The sequence below is a fragment of the Natrix helvetica genome, assembly GCF_964273705.1.
Source record: "Natrix helvetica genome assembly, chromosome: W".
Classification (NCBI taxonomy): domain Eukaryota; kingdom Metazoa; phylum Chordata; class Lepidosauria; order Squamata; family Natricidae; genus Natrix; species Natrix helvetica.
In genome coordinates, this window is record NC_138555.1 from 67,402,207 (window position 1) to 67,426,891 (window position 24,685).

A 24,685-nucleotide genomic window follows, 5' to 3' on the forward strand; every position below is an offset into this window, starting at 1 on the left:
ATGTCGTCAGCCTTCAACCACAACATGTTCCAGCAAATGTCCCTATGTCAAAAGTCCAAAACCACAAGGTTCAATTAAAGTTCGTTAATGGCACGTAGTCCATACCTGTAACAAAAGGAGAAGTAAGACCCCCATCTCCTTATAAGGCTTTTTCCTCAAGGTAACCAATAAGAAATGGGTAAAGTGTTTCCGTGTTACACTGTCTTTGAGAATGTATAAGAATGCGTGCTTCGATAATGAAGGTCGTTCAGAAATTCGCAACGTTAGCCATGTGCTAACTTTCTGAACCTGGCTGCCAAATAAACTCCTCCTGTATCCTGAGAAGTCTAAACTTGTCATTTTCTGCAATAATATGCAATAATATAGGGTCTCCTGCTTGAGCAGGGAGCTGGACTAGAAGACCTCCAAGGTCTGTTCCATCTCTGGAACTGCTTGAGCAGGGAGCTGGACTAGAAGACCTCCAAGGTCTGTTCCATCTCTGATTGAACTGCCCCTGCGCCAGTCGCCCACCTGCCATATTCCGTCGTCTGTGCCAACAGAGGCATATTTGGGCGTGGCACCAAGACTCCGTCCCGGTCCCTTAGCGTCAGCGTCGTGCGCAGACCATACTGACTGGGGCGCCATTTTACGTTCCCATCGCCACAGCAGAGAACTTAAGTAATTGGAGGTAGTGGTAGGAGAAAGACGGGCCTCGGCACTCCTCCCTTGGATTCCCGCTCGTTTGGCCACCTGCCGCCTTAAACACGCGCCAGCATGAGTGACGTGGAGGAGAATAACTTCGAGGGGAGGGTGAGTAGCGAGCGGTTCTGTTCGGTGCGAGGTGTCGGAGGCCTGCCCTGCCCTGCCCTGAGGGCAAGAAGTGGGTGAAGAGGAAAAATGAGCCTCCGAGTTGGGTGCTGAGCGGGCCGGATTCATCCCGAGACACTTCGTTTTTCCTTGGCAAAATGGTTCCTTCATCTGAGGTGGGGCTACGCTGCATCCCGCTCGCAGCGGCCGCGTTCTCGTCTGTTTCGACTTGGCCCTGCTTCCTTTCTTCCGGACCAGGCTCTTCGGACTTACAAACAGTGATCCCGACTCTTCTTTTGGCGCCATCCCTCACCCCTTTAATGGGTTTGGGTTCTAGCCCCCTCTCGCTTTTTTTAACTGCTGTCCCTAGTTTTTTCCCATTTTGCGGTTCTTTCACTCCCGTTTGCTTTAAATAATCTTTTTTTCTAATAAATAAGATCCCCTCCCCCTCCGACAAATCCAAATAGAAAATGCGGGGCTGTTGGGAAGGGACCCTACACAGTCAGAAATCGGGTGGGCCGGCGATAAAAGCCCTCGGCCTGGGAGAGTTGAGGGGCCTTTGTAATATGATGAAAATGGCTTCGGGTTTTTTTCAGTTAAAAATGCCATTAAGCTTCCAGCATGATTTATTTGGTTTACACCGGAAGAGAATCAACATTTTGTTACGATAAAGTATTAAGGTATGGTACTAGCGGATATTTTCTGCGTTGTTGTGGGTAGTAATGATGAAAAGATTTAATTAGAAACTACTTGCCACTGTTCCAATTTTATTTTGCACTATTTTGAAATAACTTCTCACAGGTCATTAATTATTGAAAGTTTTTTTTTTAATTTTCTGTAGAGAGTATAACAGCATGCTTTTAAATATGCTGTCTGGGAAGAGTGTTAGTTTCTTTAGATTTAGCTTTGTGTGTGTGTGTGTGTTATTACAGTATTAAAAAGTGAGATAATTTCATTCCCCTCCTACCTTACAAACTTGGGAAACATCATTTTTAAAAAGTGAAGTATCTTGTAATTTTCTCAAAAATGCTAATAGAAGTGTAGTTTTACTGCAAATCTTATCTGTGAATCTTACTTCAGTCTGTACAATTAATGTTCAGTTTTCAGCTAGTAATGATGCTTCATAAAGCTGATTCTCATCTCACAAGCTGTGAAGATAACTGCTTTTGCTATATGGAGGACATTGTTTAATTTCCTATGTAGAAGTTCAATAACACGTATCTTAACATTGAAGCAGTATCTGGAAGTTGAGGAGAAGTGAAACAAATGAAACAATCTGAAACCAAGCAAGATAGAAGTGTATAGGTTAGTGATGGCGAGGGTGAAAAAAGCATGCAAAAATCGGGGGGGGGGGGGGGGTTCGCGCCTGTAGTGCGTGCATGCGCACTGGGGGGGTCGCGCATTGCATTATGGATGCGGCACGCCTGCACACGACCCCCCTGCGCTCCCCCCACTTATGGCACGCGAGCCAAAAAAGGTTCGCCATCGCTGGTATAGGTGTATGAAAAAATAAATTGCCCAACATTACTAGATCAGATTCTTAATTACTTAATTAAGAGCCTGATTGGGTGCAATCAAATGCTGCTTTGTTTCTTTATAAATAGTTTATTTATTTATTTGCTGAGGTGCAAAGGTACTTCTCTTAGTTGAGTGTTCTGCCTTAGCTACCTCTGAATTTCTTGGCGGAGTCCAGGGGGCATGCACTTGCCTTTGAAGTCCAGTGGCCTAGGAACAATATAAAGACTGTACTTTGAATCTTCATAACACCTATGTTTGTAAGATTAAAGACTAGCAACATAGTAGCTTGGACCACAGCTTTCACAATAGTTATCCCAGGATTCAGAAATTATCTGAGATATAAAATTTAGAAACTGCCCATCTCCCTCACAGAGCGACTCTAGGGACAAATAAAATATTAAAACTTAAAAACTGTATATAAATTTTTTTAAAAAAACAGAGTTGGAAGGGACCTTGGAGGTCTTCTAGTCCAACCCCCTGCTTAGGCAGGAAACCCTATAGCATTTCAGAAAAATGGTTATCCAATCTTTTCTTTAAAGAGTCCAGTGTTGGAGCATTTACAACTTCTGGAGGCAAGTTGTTCCATTGATTACCGTATTTTCGGAGTATAAGACGCACCAAGGTTTTGAAGCGGCAAATTAGAAAAAAACTTTTTGCACTCTGCAAACCTCTGGAAAATGCCCCCCCCCTTTTTAAAAAAAGGCATGAATAGCCCTTAGGAGGCTTGTAGAGTGTTGGGGGGGGGGGGGATGAGCAAAAACGGCCCTTTTTTGTCAAAAGGCATTAGGAAGGTTATAGAGTGCTCCTGGGGGCTAGGGGGGCAAAATTGAGCAAAAAACGGCCCATTGTTCCCTCATTTCTGCCCTCCCCAGCCCCCAGGAGCTCTCTGAAAGCTGCCTACAAGCTATGCATGGCCATTTTGGTGAAGGGGCGGGGTTTCAGGAGGCAAAAAAATGCTGTATTCAGTGTATAAGATGCACCCAGATTTTCACCCTCGTTTTTTGAGGGAAAAGGGTGTGTCTTATACTCCAAAAATACGGTAATTGTTCTCACTGTCAGGAAATTTCTTCTTAGTTCTAGGTTGCTTCTCCCCTTGATTAGTGTCCACCCATTGTTACTTGTCCTGCCCTCAGGTGCTTTTGGAGAGTCAAAGATTAAAAGTTAATTAAAAGGCAGGGGTGGGCCTGCCCCATGCCCCCACAAGCCACATGACTGCATTTTGGGTGCTTGCCAACCTGTTAACTTTTGCAACCAGTTGCCAAGTGCCCTGCAATCTTGTGGCCTCCATTTGCAATTTTCTCTGCCATCTTTCCCAGAAAGTCAATAGGTAAGCTGGCAGGGAAGGAGAGGGGAAGTTGGAGTTGAGGTACATACCCCGCACATGCTGACGGGTTCCCTTCCCCTCTGTGCAGGGAAGGGAAATCCCACGTGATGGCGGAACAATAGTTAGATCTACCAAAAAAGAACCTTTTAGAATGATGGTGCTCACATTTGTTCTCCCTGGGGTGTGGTGGGGAGAGAGCCCTGGCCTCCCAGGTGTGGTATGCGGCCCAAGGCCCTCTTTCTGCTGCTCTGTTTAACCAGAACTGGAAGAGCTGAGATTATAGTCATTGAGTGAAGTAGTCACATGGCATCTCGCTTAACAACTGCTTTGCTCAGTAAGCAAGATTCCAGGTCCAATTGTGGTCATAAGTGGACAACTATCTCTATTGTCTGATTTAAGCTTGATTTTGTTTTACAATCTCCTTGAGAAAATTCTAGTACAGCACGATAAGTTGACCATTTATAATTTCTCATCTCTTTCTCATCTATAGAATGTTTCTTGCGCTAAAAGCCACAAAGGTGTTTTGGGGCACAACCCAGATTTGTATTTATTCCATACTCTAAGAATGGCTTGTGTAATGTAACAACCACTGCTATTTTCGTAGAAGAAAACCTGCAGAAGACCAGCTTATCTGAGTTTCCTGATGTTCATCTGGCAATCTGGCTTTTGAGTGATCATAATCACTAGCTTTCCCCTAGGTTTAGACCAAAGGAAGGAACCTCATAAAGTTGAGTGATCCACAGCAAACTCTGAAGTTTCAAGAGTCTGGAGAAATTCTGAGTCGCCCATTGCAATTTTGAGAAGGTAGTACGGTCCCTATGATAAATGCACCAACCTAAATGTTATATTTTCCCTGTAGAAATTACCTTACTTGTTAATATGAATATATTGATGAATGTTCTTCAATATTTGTGATTTTCATATACAGTTGTAAGTCCTTGACTTACAACCGTAGTGGAGCCTGGAATTTCCATCACACATCATGACAGTCGTAAGTTTAGGCACCCACGTGACTAGCCCAATTTTAACACCTTTTGGGGGGTGGCTGTGAAAAACCATGGTCATTAAGCAAGTCAGTGCATTCCTGTGGGCTTTTTTTGGCCAGAATAAATCATAAATCACACCACATGACTGGAACACTGCAATCTGTTTTAAAGGTGAGCCAGTTGCCAGGCGCCTAAAATGCAGATTTAAAAGCAAAGACTATTATAAACATGGGGTTGCCTTCTAATGTTAGTATGCTTTTGATGTTGACCTTGGTTAATCTCAAAAAGTTTACAAAGGCAGGTAGGGGGCCACTGGGAAATCCCAAGGCTGTATAATAGATTTGGAAATTGGGGGGTGGGGGGGAATCCAGAAAGAAGCAATAGGAAATTACATACTATGGTTGCCTTCTCCCCACCCTGAATATGTTCATAAGGTCACCAGTAATCAAGCTTAACTGAAAGTGGACTTTCAAACCAGGATAAAGTTCTCTTTCAGTTAAGCTTGATTCGTGGTGACCTTATGAACATATCCAGGATGGGGAGAAGGAAAAAAAGTGAAGTAGTGTATCACTGATACAAATACAATTGTTTTCCTGGGTTGCTTGGTGAAATTGGCCAGAGATGTGGCCAATAAAGTTGGTGAAATGTATATTTTTAATTTGGAAAAAAATATGTAAAAGATCCAGTAACCATGTCACTTTAAACAGACAGCCATGCATTAAAAGTGCACTATTTCTGAATGCATGGGTCAGAACACAACTTTTAAATGATTTAAGTGGAAATAGCATCAAGACAATAAAGCTTAATTGACTGTTTTCCAAAGTTGTGTTAAAACAATAGGCATAAATATCAAACATAATGTAGATTTAAGCCTACATGACGAACGTTTAAAAATACTTCTCTTAATATAACTGTTCCATTGTCTTTTCCCAGTGTTGATAGCCTTGCATATGCAATTTTTTTCCTTTCATTCAATTGTGTCCAATTTTCAAAGACTGCCTGGACAAGTTCCTGCAGTTTTCTTGCAAAAGTTTTTCAGAAAGGGTTGCCATTGGCTCTTTCCTAGAGCTGAGAGAACATGACTGGCCCAAGATCACCCAGCCAGCTTTATGCCCAAGGTGTAAGGGTTCCAAGTAACACCCCCAACTAAAGAAGACTCCGAGGCTAGCGATTCCTCAAAATTCCATTTTATTAGAGATGTCATATTGGCACATCTGGGGAAACCTGAATCTGAGAGTTCCAGGTTTTCCCCACTAAAAAGAAAGTCAAAGATCCATCCCCTGCACCCACAAGTCCATCACATGGTCCAATCATTTCAACGTCCCAACTGGAAACAAACCCCAGTCACTCCCATCCAGGTGCAGGCTGAGTGTCCAAGATGGTGTCCTGTCACGTTTGAGGAGAGCTTCGGGGAGATGATTGTCCTTCTTGGGGCTTGCAGGGGTACCCTATTCCATCGTTGGTTCCAGGTCCAGCTATGAGAACTTCCTGGGACCTCGGGGGATACCCTTGAGCTGCGATGTCCTGCCTTATAGCCGGAACATCGTGAGTGAAATGGGGCGGTTAGCGGTGAAAGGAGAATGGAGAGCGTTGGCGGCTGCCGGCGTGGGTGTGGTCAGCAGCTGTGGCGGGACGCCCGGTCTGGGGTCTCTGCAGCCGGAGTGGGTATGGTCGGCGGTGGCGGCGGGACGCCCGGTCTGGGGTCTCTACAGCTGCCGCTCCCCACGCCGTGGTGTTATCCCAGTTGCTACCCCCCCCTCCTTGCTTATGAACATGATAAATTAGATCAGCAGGGAGTGGCTGAGGCAGCTTGCATGGATACTAACGCCAGCAGAAGATGGCTTCGGGAGCTGGCGTGGGCGCGGTTGGAGTGGGGGGGTGTCCTTCATTGTGCCCCCCTCGGTATTACCGCCGTTGCCTGGGCCACCATACTGTGCCATTTGCCCCCCCCTCCTGTGATGTTATGGACTGGGTCAACGGAGTGCGGCCCTGGCGATGGATGTGAGTGCAGATGGTGTGGGCGGAGCTTAGCTTTTGGAGTCAGAGTTGGAGCAGCCGCCGATGCCGCCGCTGTCCTCGTTGCCGCCATCACTGGCCGCTTCACCACCTTGCAAGCTAGCATCTGCTGCGATTTTGGACAGCTGGCCGTTACCCTTACATATTGTCCCCAACACTGACTATTTTTATGATGGACATAAGCTTCCTGCTGTCGCCCCCCCCCCCCCGTGGACATGTCATCTCCTCGTTCCATCCCCCCATGATGTCATCCCGTTTGGTTGATGCCACACTCTCCTTTATGCTATACTGCGACAGAACTTTATTCCCTCCGGGAACTCCCGCTTTCTCGGGGATGGCCTTCTGACCTATCAAAACGCTTCCTTAATGACGGATCTTGGGATCCCGAGAGGTGGCATGCGAAGAAGAGACTTCTTAAGGGTTTTTTAAGGGGTGGGAGGGGTGGGTTGATTTGGATGGCTCAGACAGGCTTGGGGGGGAGTCTGCCAGGGCACAGGCCAGAGCTAACTAATGGGTGCGGGTTGGGAGGGCTAGGAAGGGTGGGGATTCCGGGGGAGACATTAAGCCATTCCATTGGGGGGTTCACCATCTCTACTGTTTGTGGGAGAGGCAGCTATGGTGGTGGCCGAGGGCCAAATGATGTTCGGAGGTCGCGGGTTTGCTGTTTAAGAGCGATTGCGCGTTCCGACCCTCATCGCCCTTCTCGCACGCCTGGGTGCCCGGGATTACAGGACCCTGGTCTCCGGCTGGTGTCGCTTAACGCCAGGTCCGTGGTACATAAGGATCCCCTCATTTATGACATCATACAAGAGGGTAGAGCGGACCTGGCGTGCATTACGGAGACCTGGTTGGGCCATGAGGGGGGGGTGCCCCTTAGCGAACTATGCCCACCAGGCTTCTGGGCGTTTCACCAGCCAAGAGCCCAGGGCAGAGGCGGGGGGGGGTGGCGGTGGTTAGTAGGGAAAGTCTCAGACCTCAGGAGGTCACTGTGCCTCAGATAGGCGGGTGTGAGTCCCTCTTTGGGAAGTAGGGCCTTGGAGCTCAGGTGGGCCTTTTTGTTACATACCTGTCTCCCTGCTACATTTCATTGGCCCTGCCGGAGCTGCTGAATATGTTAGCTGGATTGGCGGTTGATTTCCCCAGGTTTATGGTCCTGGGGGATTTCAATCTGCCTTCCACTGGCGACACATCCGAGTCAGCTCGGGAGTTCATGGCTTCCATGACAGCTATGGACCTAACTCAGTTAATTCAAGACCCCACCCATAATGGGGGACACACGCTCGACCTGATTTTTGTCTCTGGGCAGTGGATGAATGATCTAGATTTAGGGGATATTTCTATTCAACCCTTGTCATGGTCTGATCATTTCCTCATCAGGCTTGACTTCCATACTGCTACCCCTCGCCGCAGGGAGGCGAAACCGACTAGATGGTTCCGCCCCAGGCACCTGATGGACCCCGAAAGGTTCCTGATGGAGCTTGGGACTTTTCCTGAATCCTTTGCTCACAACTCGACCGAAGCCCTAGTGGAAGCCTGGGATAGGGCAGCCACTGGGGCCTTGGATCGCGTTGTGCCTTTGCGGCCTCTGACCTGGTGTGGATCCCGGGTAGCTCCCTGGTTTACCGAGGAGCTCCGGGAGATGAAACGCCGGAAAAGACGCCTAAAGAGTGGCTGGAGGGCCAGACGGTCCGAATCTGATCGAACACTAGTAAGAATTCATATTAAATCCTACTTAGTGGCGATAGAAGTGGCAAAACAGCAACATTTTCCCGCTCTTATCGCGTCCGCAGATAACCGCCCAGCTGCCCTGTTTAGGGTGACCCGCTCCTTACTTAACCAAGGAACTGGGGAAGACCCCTTGCAGGGTAGGGCTGAAGAATTTGTTCAGTATCTGCAGGATAAAATCGCTCAGATCCGGACAGGCTTGGACTCTGACTGGGTAGATTCAGGCAAGCCGACGGGGATGTATCTTGAGACAATCTGGGATGAGTTTGACCCTGTGACCCCCGAAGGCATGGACAGGATTATGGGGAGACTCAGTGCTGCCACTTGTGTGCTGGACCCGTGTCCCTCTTGGTTAGTTTCGGCTTCCCGGGAGGTGACACGAGGCTGGCTCCAGGCGATTACCAACGCTTCATTGAGAGAGGGGTTCTTTCCCACCACCTTGAAGGAGGCGGTGTTGAGGCCCCTCCTTAAGAAGCCTTCCCTGGACTCAGCTTCTTTAGCCAACTATCGTCCTGTCTCCAACCTTCGCTTTGTAGCAAAGGTTGTCGAGAGTGTGGTAGCACGTTAGCTTCCCCAGTACCTGGATGAAGCTGTCTACCTGGATCCGTTTCAGTCGGGTTTCAGGCCCGGGTACAGCACGGAGAGAGCATTGGTCGCGTTGGTCGATGATCTCTGGCGGGCCCGGGACAGGGGCTGCTCCTCCTATTAGACCTCTCGGCGGCTTTCGATACCATCGACCATGGTATCCTACTGCGATGACTCTGGTTGGGAGTGGGGGGCACCGTTTTACGGTGGTTCTCCTACCTGTCGGATCGGTCGCAGTTTGTGTTGACTGGAGGGCAGAGATTGACCCCCAGGCGTGTCACTTGTGGAGTGCCCCAGGGGTCGGTTCTCTCACCCCTCCTGTTCAACATATACATGAAACCGCTGGGCGAGATCATCCGTGGTTTTGGGGTACGGTATCATCAATATGCTGATGATACCCAACTTTTCATCTCTACCCCAAACCACCCAAACGATGCCCTCGACGTGATGTCCCGATGCCTGGAGGCTGTGCGGATCTGGATGGGGAGGAACAGGCTCAAGATCAATCCCTCCAAGACTGAGTGCCTGTGGTTTCTGTCATCCCGATTTGTGCATCTTGTTCCATCTTTGATGATAGGGGGAGAAGTTTTAGCCCTCTCAGAGAAGGCTCGCAATCTGGGAGTCATCCTGGATACGCGGCTTAGTTTAGAAGAACACCTGACGGCCGTTACCAAGGGGGCCTTTTACCAGGTTCGCCTGGTACGTCAGTTGCACCCCTTCCTGGATCGGGATGCTCTGTGCACAGTCACGCATGCCCTCGCCCTTTCTCGCCTGGACTACTGCAACGCTCTCTACATGGGGTACCCTTGAAGAGCACCCAGAGGCTTCAGCTGGTCCAGAATGCGGCCGTTCGGGTTATCATGGGGGTACCTAGGTGCTCCCATGTTACACCCCTTTTAGGCGCCCTGCACTGGTTGCCGGTTGTTTTCCGGGTGTGATTGAAGGTATTAATTATGACCTTTAAAGCGCTCCATGGCTTAGGCCCAGGGTACCTGCGAGACCACCTACTGCCACCAGTAGCCTCCCACCGTCCAGTACGATCCCACAGAGTTGACCTCCTCAGGGTGCCGTCGGCCAGACAGTGTCGGCTGGTGACCCCCAGGGGGAGAGCCTTCTCTGTGGGAGCGCCTTCCCTCTGGAATGAGCTGCCCCCGGAGCTTCGCATAATCCCTGATCTCCGGTCCTTCCGACGCGCCCTAAAAAGTTGGCTTTTCCAGCAAGCCGCCCTGGCCTGTTAATTTTATCTCATTTTTTAAATGTATTGTCCTATAAATTGGGTTTGTTTTTTGGATATGTATTTAATTTTTTTTTAACTTACGGGATGTGTGTTTTTAATGTTGTACGCCACCCTGAGTCCTTTGGGAGAAGGGCGGCATATAAATCCAATAAAACAAACAAACAAACAAACAAACAAACAGGAAACCTTGACTCCCATAGAAAAGAATGTTGTTATGGCTAATTCTGCACTGGCTCCTTGCAATCCCCCCTCCCATTTTCCTAGGCACTAAATGTGGCAGCCCTGAAGCTCCAGTGAAAAAGATGGCTTCCAGGACTGACACAAGGTAGGACTAGAACTCATGGTCTCCCAGTTTCTAGCCTTATGCCTCAATAACAACACCAAAGTGGCTTTCAGACTATAATTACAATACTGTATATTACTTGATTTGTATCCTACTTTTCTATTCAGGTACACTCTACTATCAATAAGAATCAAAAAATAGTACAAAAAATAGAGATTTTAAAAATTAATGTTAACATTAACAATGGTAGTAAAATGTTGCATTTATGGTTCCATCGGCATTACTAAGGTGTAGTCCATGAAACCTTAGTCATGTAAGAATGTAAATATGTGAATAAAGTCCAGTTGAGTGGAATTTTTCAGGCAGTTCACTATTTAGGAATATTGTAGAAATATTCTTTAAAATTAACATCAGTCTGCTAAATGTAAATTATTTATTAGTTATTATATAAGTTGGTTTTATCCAGTGGTGGGCTGCAACCGGTTCGGTGATTGCGCACATGTGAGCTTCCACGCAGCGTTCAAAATACAGCAATTTGAAGCTCAGCTGCTTACCTTCTAAGGCAAGCCCAGTAAGTTGAACAGCAGAGGCGCGGAAATCAGCTGTGCGGCGCGAATCAGCTGAGCCAGAAAGAAGTGCAGGATAGGGCGAGTGTAAGTGGGCAGGGCCAGCTGATCATCGGAACTACCGGATCGCCTGAACCGGTCGAAACCAGAAGCAGCCCACCACTGGTTTTATCTGTTAAACAGAGTCTGTGTAGAATTGTCAGTTGCTAAATTAATGTGACACCCCACAATATATTTCATTACTTTGGTACGTAGTTGAAGAGACCTTCTATTTGAGTACCTTGGATCAGAAACTCATTGTCAAAAAAGAGTTCCTTTCAAGTAGGCTATCTAGCATTATATTTGGTTGTATGCATTTTCCAGTGTTGTCATATTTCTTCCTACCCATTCTTCCCAGATTACAAATTTTTACATTTCTGAAGTGGTTCTGGATTATAGGATATTTAATTGTGGGAAAGTACTATAGAGAAATACATAAAACTTGGATTTTACAAAAGCCACCAAGTATTTGCAGATCCTTACTAAAGCTGAAAAATGTTTGAGTTCTTTGCAAATTTAACCAATATTTTTAAAAAGATCTGAAATTAGGTAATAAATTAGCATTTTTAATTCCTGAATGAAAATCAGATCTTTTTGAGGTCAGGTTTTGAGTTAAATTTGAAAATAATTCCTGATTTGTTTTTTTATTTGGGGAGAACAAATAATATTAGATACTCTAATATATATATATAATATGCCTGCTCTTTCTATATTGCCTTGCCTGATATATTTCTTCTGATGGAGTACAAAGTAGACATCCTAGTCAAGTAGTTAACCCATTGCCAGCACTATTAAACTGTATTTATCTTCTATTGAACACAAATAGTTCACCTTTGTTTTTATTTTACTGTACAAATATTTTGTAACTTTTGAATAACACAATCATGCTTAGTGATAGATGTACTGTATTTTTCAGAGTATAAGACGCACCGGAGTATAAGATGCACCAAGATTTTGAAGAGGCAAATTAAAAAAAAAGTTTTTGCACTCTGCAGACCTCCCCAAAACAGGCCCGTTTTTTGTCAAAGAAAAGGGCATGCATAGCCTTTAGGAGACTTCCAGAGTGCTCAGGGGGGGGGGGGGGGATGAGCATGCTCATTTTTACCCTCCCCAGCCCCCCAGGAGCACTCTGGAACCCTAAAGGCTATGCACAGCCATTTTTGCAAAGGGGGCAGGGTTTCGGGAGGCAAAAAAATTGCTGTATTCAGTGTATAAGACGCACTCAGATTTTCACCCTCTTGAGGGAAAAGGGTGCGTATTATACTCCGGAAAATACTGTAAATCGTGGGATTTATAAATTTGAGGAAGTTTCTATGGCCAGAATCTAAAGAGATCAATCAATCAATCAATTTTCACTACAGTTTTGGGACTTGAACAACCATCACACGTGTGTGTGTGTATGAACTAAATTTGTAGTAAGACATGAGATCCTGCTCTTTTTCAAATAAGAACTTCAGGCAAGTGTATTACTTAAAACTGTGTGTGTGTGTGTGTGTGTGTGTGTGTGTGTGTGTGTAGCTATAAGCAGATATAGATATATATTACAGACTTGAAAAGTCACTGAAATTAGGGAGCAGAATAGGTATAGAATATTTGGGAAATACTGCAAGGAAATCAGTGGAGTCATTAGTAGAACCTGTATGATTATATCAGTTAAAACATTTTTTAAAAATTGCTTTTATAAACTAGTTATTTGCATTTCACCTGCTGACTATTCCATTTTAGTAGGTAAAATTCTGAAACTCCAGCAGGGTTTTATAATCCCCACATGCTTAAATATACTAAATGTTCTTTTTCCATTAAGGTTAATGTTCGTGAAGAAATGGAAGAATTTTTTCCAAGAATGTGGAAGATAAATCAAGATAAAAGAAAAGTGTTAAAGATCAGAAAATTTAAATTGAATGGGGGAAAAAGTGAACAGAAGATTGGTCAGATAGAAGCACTTGAATATTTTTAAGGCTATAATGAATTGTTTGAATTGGGGAAGAATACACGAAGTATGAAAAATGAAAAACTCAATGAAGAATGAAGAAAAGTAGAAAGCAAGAGTGAAGTAGAATTAAAAGAATCTGGAAGAATGAATGGGTCCTAGGTTAAGTAAATGTATGGTTTATGTTCCAGTGTCTGTATGATCAAGTTGTAGATGAATTTGCATGATTACTTAGTTAATAGAGCATTGGTGATCTGGTTTAATAGGGAATTGTTTGAGGAAATTTCAGTGTTAACAGTGGGTTAAAGAGAATCTTGTCCTGGAGGGTATTTCCTAACCGTTTATTTTTCAGGCACACTCAATAATATATAGTTACTTTTAACAAAAGACGGTAGGCATTTGTGCAACCAATACCATTTTTAATACTGCTTCTTTCATTAGGAGTCACGCTCCCAGTCAAAATCTCCAGCTGGGAGTCCTGCTTGTGTAAAATCTGAGAGCAAGTCAGGATCTCGTAGCCCATCAAGAGCTTCTAAACATTCTGAATCACACTCACAATCAAGATCAAAATCCAGGTATGTGTATGTTATTTATTAAAAACTTGATTATGTTAAACATGTATGATTGTTGGTTGGACCTTTCAATGGAAAATTTAGACATTGTAACAAGATTTTTTATTGTCAAGCCTTGAAAAATATCCAGAAACTTCATAAGTAGCTATATCCAGAAACTTCATAAGTAGCTATATAATGATAATACCAGGACAACCCCTGGTATGCCCAAATATGGGAGGGAGCTCACTACTCCCCCTTTCTGTCCTTCGGCTCATTACAGAAGACCATCCAGGCAGAAAACCATATTTTTATTTTTAATGTTGCCTTTTTATATTTGTGTTGTATTTGTGCTGATAAATAAATAAAGGGAGACTAGTATAGATCTATTTCAAGCTATTTAGCTCTCATCAGCTAGCCATACCCTTACTGGGATTTGAACCTGGGCTGTATTACATATTAGGCAGGCACATTGGCCACTAAGCCACAGGCTCTCCTCCTTATCAGCTGAGCCAGGGAAATAGGTATGTATTTGTGTTACAACACCTGGTATGCCCAAATATGGGAGGGAGCTCACTATTCCCCCTTTCTGTCCTTTCTGTCCAAATTTTTATTTATCCATATAATAAAAATATGGTTTTCTGCCTGGATGGTCTGTAATGAGCCGAAGGACTAGTCTCCCTTTATTTATTTATCAGCACAAATACAACACACACACACACACACACACACACACACACATATATATATATGATAATGTTATGACATTGTTGAAGCCCATCTGAACAGTTCTCCTATGCATGTTTCAATGCAATTGTAATGTGTTTTAACAATATGCAAGCATGCATGTGCAAATGTAGACATACAGGTAAGCCATTTAAGTTCATTGCTACATGTAGGAGGTAGAGGGAGGCAGGTGCGCCTCGGATCAGGTGCAGGCCGCTATGGAGAGCATGGCTGGTGCCACCACCATGAGGTGGGGTGAGAGAACGAGAGAACAATCTGATCAAGTGTGTGTGTCTGTGTCTGCCCTGATATAACTCTGAGGTTGAATTGGATCCCCCCCTCCCTCTCTCTCTCTCTCTCTCTCTCTCTCTCTCTCTCTCTCACACACACACACACACACACACACACACACACGTTGGATCAGATTGTTTCCCAGTGTGGTTGCAGGAGAGTCCAAGAATCGGTTAACTTGTCCTTGCTGCCCAGAGACTGGGTCATCAACTTTAGCCATGCCTTGTTGCCTCTCTGCCTGGCCCCAGTTTTTAGATTCAGTCTTGCCCAGTAGAGACATACAAATTTGGACTCTGCAATTCATTTTTGGACTCTCCAACTGCTCAAGAAATAGGCTGAGTGGTGATCGAATGCTGCAAGAGGAGCCGGGGGTTCGTAGCTGCGTGTGTTTACCACCTGCCTTCCCGCTGGCTCACTTCTCTTTGGTCGTGAGGACTAATCCCAGTCTGCTGGCATAGCCACCGACCTGATCGCAGAGCTCGTTGACCCCAGGGAGCTGCAGGCCAGTTCGGAATAGCCGCAGAGTGCTTCCAGCCGCTTTGGTATGTCCCATTCTTGGACTCTCCCGCAACCACACTGGAGAAGGGGCGTTGGTCTTACCTGACACTCCTTTTCTCAGTGGGTTGCAGGAGAGTCCAACCCCACCCTAAACGACCATATGGTACATATCCAGGGGTACATGACCTTCTCTGTACAGTAGTCTCTGTACAGTAGTCTCTTCACAGCTACGCCTTCATCGAAAATGAGCCAGGCAGAGAGGCAAGGAGGCATGGCTAAAGTTGCCCAGTCTCTGGGTAGCAAGGACAAGTTAACCCATTCTTGGACTCTCTTGCAACCCACTGAGAAAAGGCGTGTCAGGTAAGACCAACGTCCCTTCTCTCACCCCACCTCATGGAGGCGGCACCAGCCATGCTCTCCACGGTGGCTGCACTGGTTCGTCCTCCACCCCGCTTCACCGCCTTGCTTCATCTTCATTCTTTGCCACTTCTCCTTGCTCGCCAGCCTCCTCCGTTACGTTGACGAGCATGGGGAAGAAGTGGCGAAGAACAAAGTGAGGCGGTGAAGGGGTTGGAGGACAAAGCAAGGCAGGGGCTATGGAGCTGCCCATGGGGCCCTGCACTGCCTTACCTGAGGGCCCTTCAACCAGGCCACCCATGCCAAACCCTCACACAGATACCCTAGGGCAGCCACATCCCTTCACTACCCTGCTTTTCATAGCTCCATTTGCCGCAGCCATGTGCTGGGCAAGAAAAGTAGTCTCTGGGACTACGGTAAAAAAAATAGTTCAGACCTTCCAACTTCTCAAGAAAAAAAAAAGATCTCACAAAGTTGGAAGGTCTGAGCTATATTTACATAGTCCCACAGACTACTTTTCTTGCCCAGCACACGGCGGTGGATAACAGACCTGGAAAGCAGGTTAGTGCAGGGATGTGGGTGGGGGGGGGTAGGGTGACATTTTGGCATGGGTGGCTTTGTCCTCCACCCCCTGCCTCGCTTCGTTCTTCACCACTTCTTGCTTGCCACCATAATGGACCAGGAGGCTGGGCAATGCACCTGTGTGGCGGCCACAAAGCGAGGCAGTGGTGGGGTGGAAGACAAAGCAAGGTGCCCTACACCGGCTTACTTGAGGGCCCCGCAAGAAGCCCATCAACATCATGACAACTGCCTCATCTTGTGGCAGCTCCAGCAGCCCCATCCAGGACCAGATGTGCATCGTTCAGGCTTCTGCTCCGTTGCGGCGGTGAGCAACAAGAAGCAGGCTGGTGGTCACGCGGGGTCCTGAACAGGGTTTTGTGGAGCTGCCACTGCAAGGCCAGGCAGTTGTCAGGACGTTGATGGCCGGGCTGCAGGGCCATTAGGTAAGCCGTTGTGTGGGGCAGCTCCGTACCTCCCGCCTCGTTTCGTCCACACACCCCTCACCGCCTTGTTTCATCGTCTACCCCCCCCCCAACTTGATTTTTACAGCCTTGCCCTACCTCATACAACCAGATTGTGGGTGGGGCTTAACTAGGCCTTATTTTGGGGGAAGGGCTTATTTTAGGCACAGGTGTGGAAAATCTGGTTAGGGCTTGTTTTCGGGATTGGTCGTATTTTCAGGGAAACACAGTATTTGAACAGAAATTGAAAAGTTTCCATTACATTGTGTCCCAGATAAAAATAAATGAATTTCCTGTCGTTTTGTACCTTCTAAAATGGGGTTCCAGTGGTCATGCAGCTTTAGGAGTCTTTCTGCAGTTTACTGTTCAGTTCACAATTTTGAGGCGTAATATTTCATTTCCTTGCCTTAAAAAAATAACGTGTTTCAGGGTAGGTGAGGGTTGGAATTTAGGGGGGGATTTCCTCCATATATGATTCCAGCTTGTTGCTCAAAGTGCAGAACTTATCCCGAAAAAGGTTGCATGTTAGTTTTTGAAAACAACAAACTTTATGTCCTAAATTTTAGCCAGTTGATATATAAATGCCTTCAGTTGCTTTAAACTGTCATTAATAACTTTTAATATTGATTTTGATTGTCTATTACAGTTCTTATATGAAACTATATTTTTAACATTTAAAGGTCTAGATCCAGAAGACATTCTCACAGGCGATACACTCGTTCTAGATCCCATTCTCACAGGCGGCGATCACGAAGTAGATCATATACCCCAGAATATCGGCGTCGAAGGAGCCGTAGCCACTCTCCAATGTCTAACCGAAGAAGGCATACTGGCAGCAGAGTATGTAGTGTAAGCTTGTAGGAATATAATTTTCCATTAATTAAATAAAGTTGGTTGGCTATAACACAGTTTCTGTAGTCAACAGAAAAAGACAAGCCTTGACATTTTCTACTTTCTAGACCTAGTGACAGTCATTTTAATCTACCAGAAGCTCCTTTTTTCTAATACATTTTATTAGTTTATCAAACAGAATTTTTTTGGGGGGGATAGGGAGTAAAGAGGGAAAAGGAAAGAAAAAGGCACTGACTTCCAAGTCTCTCTAGCACAGTAGAAGATAACATCCCATGTTTCCCTGAAAATAAGACCCGGTCTTATTTTCTTTTGGACCCCAAAATAAGCACCAGGTCTTACTTTTGGGGGATGTCTTACCTGCTTACCTTAGGACCACCACAGCCAGGCCTCCCATGCCCTGACACCTGTCACACTGCTGCCCAACCTCTGCGGCCGCTCACAGCTGGACGCCACATGGCACATTGTGCCAGTACTGCCACTTGTGGTAGGACACCCGGTGGCTCGTTGCTCTGGTGCTGCCGCTTACGGCACAAGACCACATGGTGGTGGCACTGGTGCATGCGCCATGAAGCCTGCCACAAGCAGCGGCACTGGCACAATGCACCATGTGGCGTCCGGCTGTAAGTGGCCGCAGAAGTCAGGCAGCAGTGCAACAGGTGTCTGGGTATGGGAGGCCTGGCTGCAGCGGTTCTAATGTAAGCGGATGCGGGGCGACTTCCCCCACCCTAGGTTGATTTTTACGCATGCGCCTCGTATAACCAGACAATGGGACAGTGGGCGGGGTCTTAACTAGGGCTCATTTTTGGTGTAGGGCTTATATTAGGCGAACATAAAAAAATCAAGCTGGGTCTTATTTTCAGGAAAACACGGTACTAGCCACTTCTATAGCAACAAACCTATCTAATCAACAAAAACAAAATCATTTTTACATTGCAAGGACAAAATCCATAAGCAATTTCCAAATAGAAAAATTAAATTCATTCTCTTCTTTGAATAATAGAATCAATGTAAGCATCTCTGCTTCTCCTTGCTGTGGGGAATAGTATGTTTTTGTTTACTCATTAATCTTTATAAACTGTCATACTTTATATTAAAAGAATTCCCTATATTTCAGATTTTTTAACCCTAAAGGGAGAAAACACTTTTTCTAGTTTTTAAAACAGTAAACTTTACTTTTTAAACTTCCTCTTAACATACATGCTTTAAAGTTCACTTTCAATGATATTTTACAAACTTTAAAAATTACTCAAATATTACATATGAAGGGAGAGAAAAACCCTTTATTTTAAACACAAAACTACATTAAAGCTTTCATTCAATTGTCTGTATCACACCAAGAAAAATCCAATCAACACCAATTAGCTCATTGGATTTAAATCTCAAATTTATTCTCATGGAGTAAAATCTTTTTCCTCTATCTTCAAATTTGATCAATAATATTTTACAAACTTTGGGAATTATTCAACGTTACATAGAAGGACAGAAAACACATTTACAAACTCATTTTATAAATACAAAACTACCTTAGAGCTTTCTTTCAATACATACCGTATTTTTCAGAGTATAAGATGCACCAAGGTTTTGAAGAGGCAAATTTTTAAAAAAGGTAGGTAGGTAGAGGGAGAGAGAAATACAGTAGGTACGTAGGGAGAGAGAGAGAGAGAGTAGGTAGGTAGGTAGGTAGGTAGGTAGAGGGATAGAGAGAGAGAGAAATACAGTAGGTAGGTAGGGAGAGAGAGTAGGTAGGTAGGTAGATAAGGGAGAGAGAGAGAGAGAAATACAGTAGGGAGAGAGAGAGTAAGGTAGGTAGGTAGGTAGAGGGATAGAGAGAGAGAGAGAAATACAGTAGGTAGGTAGGGAGAGAGAGAGTAGGTGGGTAGGTAGGTAGATGTTTCCAGGTGTATTTATCCATGTGCTGGAGAAGGAAATAGCTGACAACCTGCAGCATCTAAGACTTGTTTCTGCTGGCACAGCACTTGATCAATGTAATTCTCATCAATCACTCTAACTAAAGAGCATTCCGAAGGGAAAAAAAGGTTTTTGCACTCTGCAACCTCCCCAAAATGGCCCATTTTTCGCAAAAACAAGCCCGTTTTTTTCCAAATAAAAGGCACGAATAGCCTTGGGGCTTGCAGAGTGCTCCTGGAGGGGTGGGGGTGGGGAAAAACGAGCAAAAAACAGACCATTTTTGGCGAAAATGGGGCCGTTTTTTGTCAAAAAAATTGCATGCATAGCCTTATGGAGGCTTATAGAGTGCTGCTGGGGGCTGGGGGGGGCAAAAACTGGCCGTGTTTTGCTCATTTCTGCCCTCCCCAGGCCCAAGGAGCTCTCTGAAAGCCTTCATAAGACTATGCACGGCCATTTGGGTGAAGTGGGCAGGGCTTCGGGAGGCAAAAAATGCTGTATTCAATGTATAAGACGCACCCAGATTTTCAACCTCTTTTTTGAGGAAAAAAGATGTCTTATACTCCAAAAAATACGGTATATCAAACTTATAAAAATCCATCCTAAGTCATTAAATTTAAGTTGTTCCTGCCAGCTTATCTTCTTTTCTTCAACAAATTCTCAACCTTGTTAATATCCATGAAAAAAAGTTCCAAAGTTGTTCTGTTAAAAATTGTAGATTAACTTGGAACTCTTCCTCATAGAATAAAATCTTCTCTGAGATGTCTATTATATCTTCTTGTCTCCGAAGTGAGGCGTGGGAGGAGTCACATATGGGTATTATCACAGCCCTTTTGCCCTGGAGGCTGAGGTAAATCTTTAGGCCACACCTCCGTACCTCCTCTGACCTCCCAGATTGTCAGGGGAAAAAAACACCCTGTTGGAGATCGATGGACCGTGGCTGATTCCCTTCCGCATATCTTTTGAGATATTGAGAAAAATAAGTCTTTAAAGTATTCTAATTAATAAACAAACTTTAATAATAAAATAATAAAAGTAAATGAAACAGAAAATAACTAATTGGTTACATTTTGATAATGAAAGCTACGTTTGCCAAAGTTGGCTGCCGAACAAAGAAGAGAGGAATTTGGAATGTGTAACGCGTGCGCAATAAATCACTTTCAGATAAGAACCTTTTTTTGTTTTATGACCTGCGCAATAAAGCTTTCTTAGTTTAACTCTTGAGTGTCAATTCAGGCAGTTCAGGCCTAGCAAACTTTTTAACATCGTGACACCCCTTCTTTTGCTAGTCTGGGCTGACATCATCAAATCATCAATTAAGGCACATCTTCTTTCGCAGATACTCGTGTTGATTTGCGGCGAGTGGTTTGTTAAGCATGTCTGCGATCTGATCATGTGTAGAAACATATTGCAATTTAACAAAACCTTGCTTAACTAATTGCTTTGTGTTTTGATAACGAATGTCAATGTGTCTGGACCTAGAACCTGTAAAATGTGACTCAGAAATATAAACAACAGATACATTATCTTCCATCACGGTGATTGGTCGAATCGGACGTGTCCAGATATCTGTGATCAAAGCATCAAACCACGTTAGAGAATTACAAGCATCTGAAACACAAGCATATTCAGCTTCAGTAGATGAACATGAAACAAAACTCTGTTTTCTCACTTGCCAGTAAACAGGACAACCATTTAGGAACATCATGTAACCAGAAGTGCTTTTGCGTGACTTCTTGTCGCTCGCCCAGTCGGCGTCGGCAAAACAAATCAACTTTGGTTGATCAGTGTGTGTTGGTTCTAGCAATAACTTCATGTGCTTAGTGTGTTTCAGGTATTTCAACAACTTCTTAATGCATGACCAATGAAATTGTGTTGCCTTACCTACGTGTCGTGATAAAAGATTAACACTAAGTGCGATGTCAGGTCTGGTCCAACTACTAATGTATAATAGTGAACTAATGACTGAACGATAAAGTGTTTGATCCTCGAACTCAGGACTTGGTTCATGTGTTAAGTTGTGAAAATCTGTTTGCATGGGTGTCTTTGTTGTGCTAGCATCTTTCATGTTGCAATGATGTAGAATGTGGTCAATTTTCTCTTCTTGTGAAAGACTAAACCCCTTCTGTGTCTTTTCAATTTGAACACCTAAATAAGTGCTAATGTGTCCTAAAGATTTTAGTGTGAAGTATCTCTGCAAACTTTTGGCAAAAATCTCACTCATTTTCTTATTTGGACCAATATAAACAATATCATCAACATAAACAAGAATTATCTCATATGCATTGTTAGATCTTTTTGTGAACACGCATTCATCAGTTTCGGACTTAATAAAGCCCATTGAATTTAGTTTGTCAGTAAGACATAAATACCACATTAAACCTGACTGTTTCAGACCATAAAGACTTTTGTTCAGGAACCAGGCATCCCCTTCTTGCTTTCGGAATCCTGGAGGGCTTCTCACGTAAATCTCTTCATCTAGGTCTGCATGTAGATAAGCTGTGTCCACATCAAATTGAAAAACTTCTAAACCAAGAATAGTTGCAGTGGTTAAAGCAATTTTTACACTTTCAGTTCTGACTGTTGGTGAGTAAGTGTTTGTGTAGTCCTCAGGATAACGTTGAGCGAAACCCTGAGCTACAAGTCTGGCTTTGTATAAAGACTCACCATTTGGTTTCTTGATTCTGTAGACCCATCGGGTGCCAATGACTTTCTTGTTTGCTGGAGGTTTTGCAGGTGTGAATACATTAAGTTTCTTCAAACTGTCCATTTCATCCTGCATTGCATCATACCATTTGTCTTGTTCTGAATCAGGAAGCTGTTTGATTTGTGTGAATGTCTCAGGAGGAAGAGTAACGTTGCAAATCAAAGGTACTGGTGTTTTTGTCAGTTGCCATGAATAACGTTGTGGAGGGATTCCTTTTGTGGCCCTCTTGGAGCGTCTAGGAACATCAGTCCAGTCTTCTTCTTCTTCTTCATCATCATCCTCGTCCTCACGTTCGTCGCTAGCATCAGCATCCGCGGGTTGCGAAGACGGAACATCAGGTTGTGAAGAACTGGTAGAAGGAATATCTGCCTGCGAATTGTCATCAGGCTGCGTGGCATCTGGAACACCATCTCTAGGAAAATAAACTTCAGGATCATTGGAATGAATCCTGGACCAGTCAATGTCTTCCTCAAAATTAGCAGATTGTGAAATGACAATCACATGTTTAGTATCAATGAATTTGTACCATTTTGAATTATCATCAATACCCATAAATCTCAGTCTCTTTGCTACTGTACCTCCCTTTCTTCTTTGACTTAAGGGAGTGTTCACCATAGCATATGAACCAAAAATGTGGAGGTTCTTGAGATCAGGCTTGTAGCCATACAGCATGTAGAAAGGAGTTTGATTGATTACACTGCTCCAAGTACGGTTGACAATGTAATTTGCATATTTGATTGCTTCACCCCAGTATGCGTTATTGAGATTGGCATCTTCTAGAAGACAACGCATCATGGTTTGTAGAACCCCTTGTCTTCTTTCTACGACTCCGTTATGAGCCGGTGTATATGGAGCAGATGTCTGATGAAGAATTCCATTCTTACGCATCCAGTCCTGGAAACGCTGAGACATGAATTCTGCACCACGGTCACTCTGGATTCTGGCGATGCGAACTTGGTATTGTGTAGAAACAAACGCTGCAAAGTCTTTAAAGATCTGAAAGGTCTCAGATTTCTCTCTCATAGGATATACAAATCCATATCTAGAATGATTATCTACAATTGTTAAAAAATACTTTCTGCCACCAAGTGTTGGTGGGAAAGGACCCACTATGTCAGTGTGTACCAAATCAAAAATGCGTGTTGACCGGCGTGTAGCGTGTTTGGGAATTGCAGCCGCCTTGGATTTAGCCTTTTTGCAAACCGCACAATCCAAAAACACCTTACACCCCTTTAGATCCAAACCTTTTGCGAACTCCGGCATCTTTCTAAGAACACGGAAACTGGCATGCCCCAATCTTCTGTGCCACTTGTGAATACACCTGGAATGCAAAGGTTTACCAGTTAGTGAATTCTCAACATTAACAGTTTCATGAGGACCCTCAGGCTTACTCTGAGCAATCTGTTTCTGTTTTCTTTGTTTGTTGGCTTTAGGAGCCTTTGGCACAGTAACGCTTTCTCTCTCTGGGACAACTCTCTCTGGGTCTGCGTTGTGCCTTTTTGGAGTTTGCATACTTGCCTGTGCTTGCCCTTTAGGCTTTGGCTTTAAGTAATAAACACCACCAATCAGCATGGTTTCAGCAACAATATCACCATCTTTAACTAAGTAACTTGCTTTTTCGAGGTGGTGAACCTGGAACTTTAACTCTCTAGACAAGTGACTTTGACTAAGCAAATTACTGGTTGCTGAAGGTATGTAATAAACATCAGGGATGTGTGTATCGAGCTCTTCAATGTAAACAGTTCCTTTTCCCATAACCTTGCAAGTGTGGTTGGTGAAGGAATACAGTTCTCGATACTCGGGCTCTGGTTCGCCCATCTCTGTGAAAAGTTCCCTTCTGTGGGTAACGTGCACAGCTGCTCCACTATCTAAAGTCCACAAAAGACGTCTGTCGAACTTTGGATCAGGTTGTGGAACGTTAGTTATGGCCAGTGTTGCAAGCGGAGCTTGTGGATCACGCCTTGGACCACGACGACCTTGTCTTCCGCCTCTACCTCTGCCTCTGGAATCTGTTCCTCTGGGCTGGTACGTGGCGGGAGCTGGAACTCGTTGGGGACAATCCCGGGTGTCATGTCCCACACGGTTGCAGGTGTAGCATTTTGGCATCCTTGGAGCGTAGCCTCTTCCTCGGAAGGGACGTCTGGCTGGAGCCTTTGGTGCTGGAGGCCGTTGCAGATGTGGGGTAGCTAACCTGATAGCTTCGTCTTCCACTAAAAGTCTGCAAACGTGGTTAACTGTGCGTTGAGCAATAGGCACGTAGTTAATCTTTGCAACAGCATCTTTCCATTCATAATTCAATGAGTTAATGATGATGCTAATCATTTGGATATCATCGATTACATGGCCATTTTGTCTCAATTCACTTCTCATTCTTTTCAGTTTGGTCAAATGTCCACCAATTCGTTCACCAGGTTTCAACTTCGAACCATGGAACTCAGACATGAGCAAACATGAAGATTCAATTGAAACGGGCCTGTAGCAATCTTCCAAAATAGCCCAAATTTCTTGGGCAGTTGCATCAGGTGGAAAGATACCTTGGATCTCAATTTCCATTGACATGAGTAAAGTCGTGATTGCTCTGTTTTCGAGGTTTCTTATTGCAGGCGTCCACGGTGGAGGAGGAGGATTAAAAACCATGGAATATGTGCCTTCTCTTCGAAGCAAGAGCGCAATTTCACTGACCCAGGCTTTATAATTCTCTCCTGACTCCTTTAATTTGGACTCACCAGTCAAGGGGGTGACTGTGAATACCTGCTGAGGAATGTGCATCGGAACAATTTG

The 24,685-nt window shown here is 44.5% G+C and overlaps 1 protein-coding gene across 4 annotated transcripts in view; it reads left to right on the top strand.

Moving 5' to 3' along the window:
• Positions 1-589: 589 nt before the first annotated feature.
• Positions 590-24,685, top strand: part of LOC309400686 (transformer-2 protein homolog alpha-like) — a 71,072-nt gene continuing 46,976 nt past the window's right edge. The window contains exons 1-3 of one of the 4 annotated variants that reach the window (XM_081969291.1): positions 590-789; positions 13,437-13,570; positions 17,121-17,289. In XM_081969291.1, coding sequence (XP_081825417.1) covers positions 754-789; positions 13,437-13,570; positions 17,121-17,289 — 339 coding nt within the window. In that variant the 5' untranslated portion in view covers positions 590-753. The other 3 variants (XM_081969292.1, XM_081969294.1, XM_081969293.1) reach the window with 3 other exon arrangements.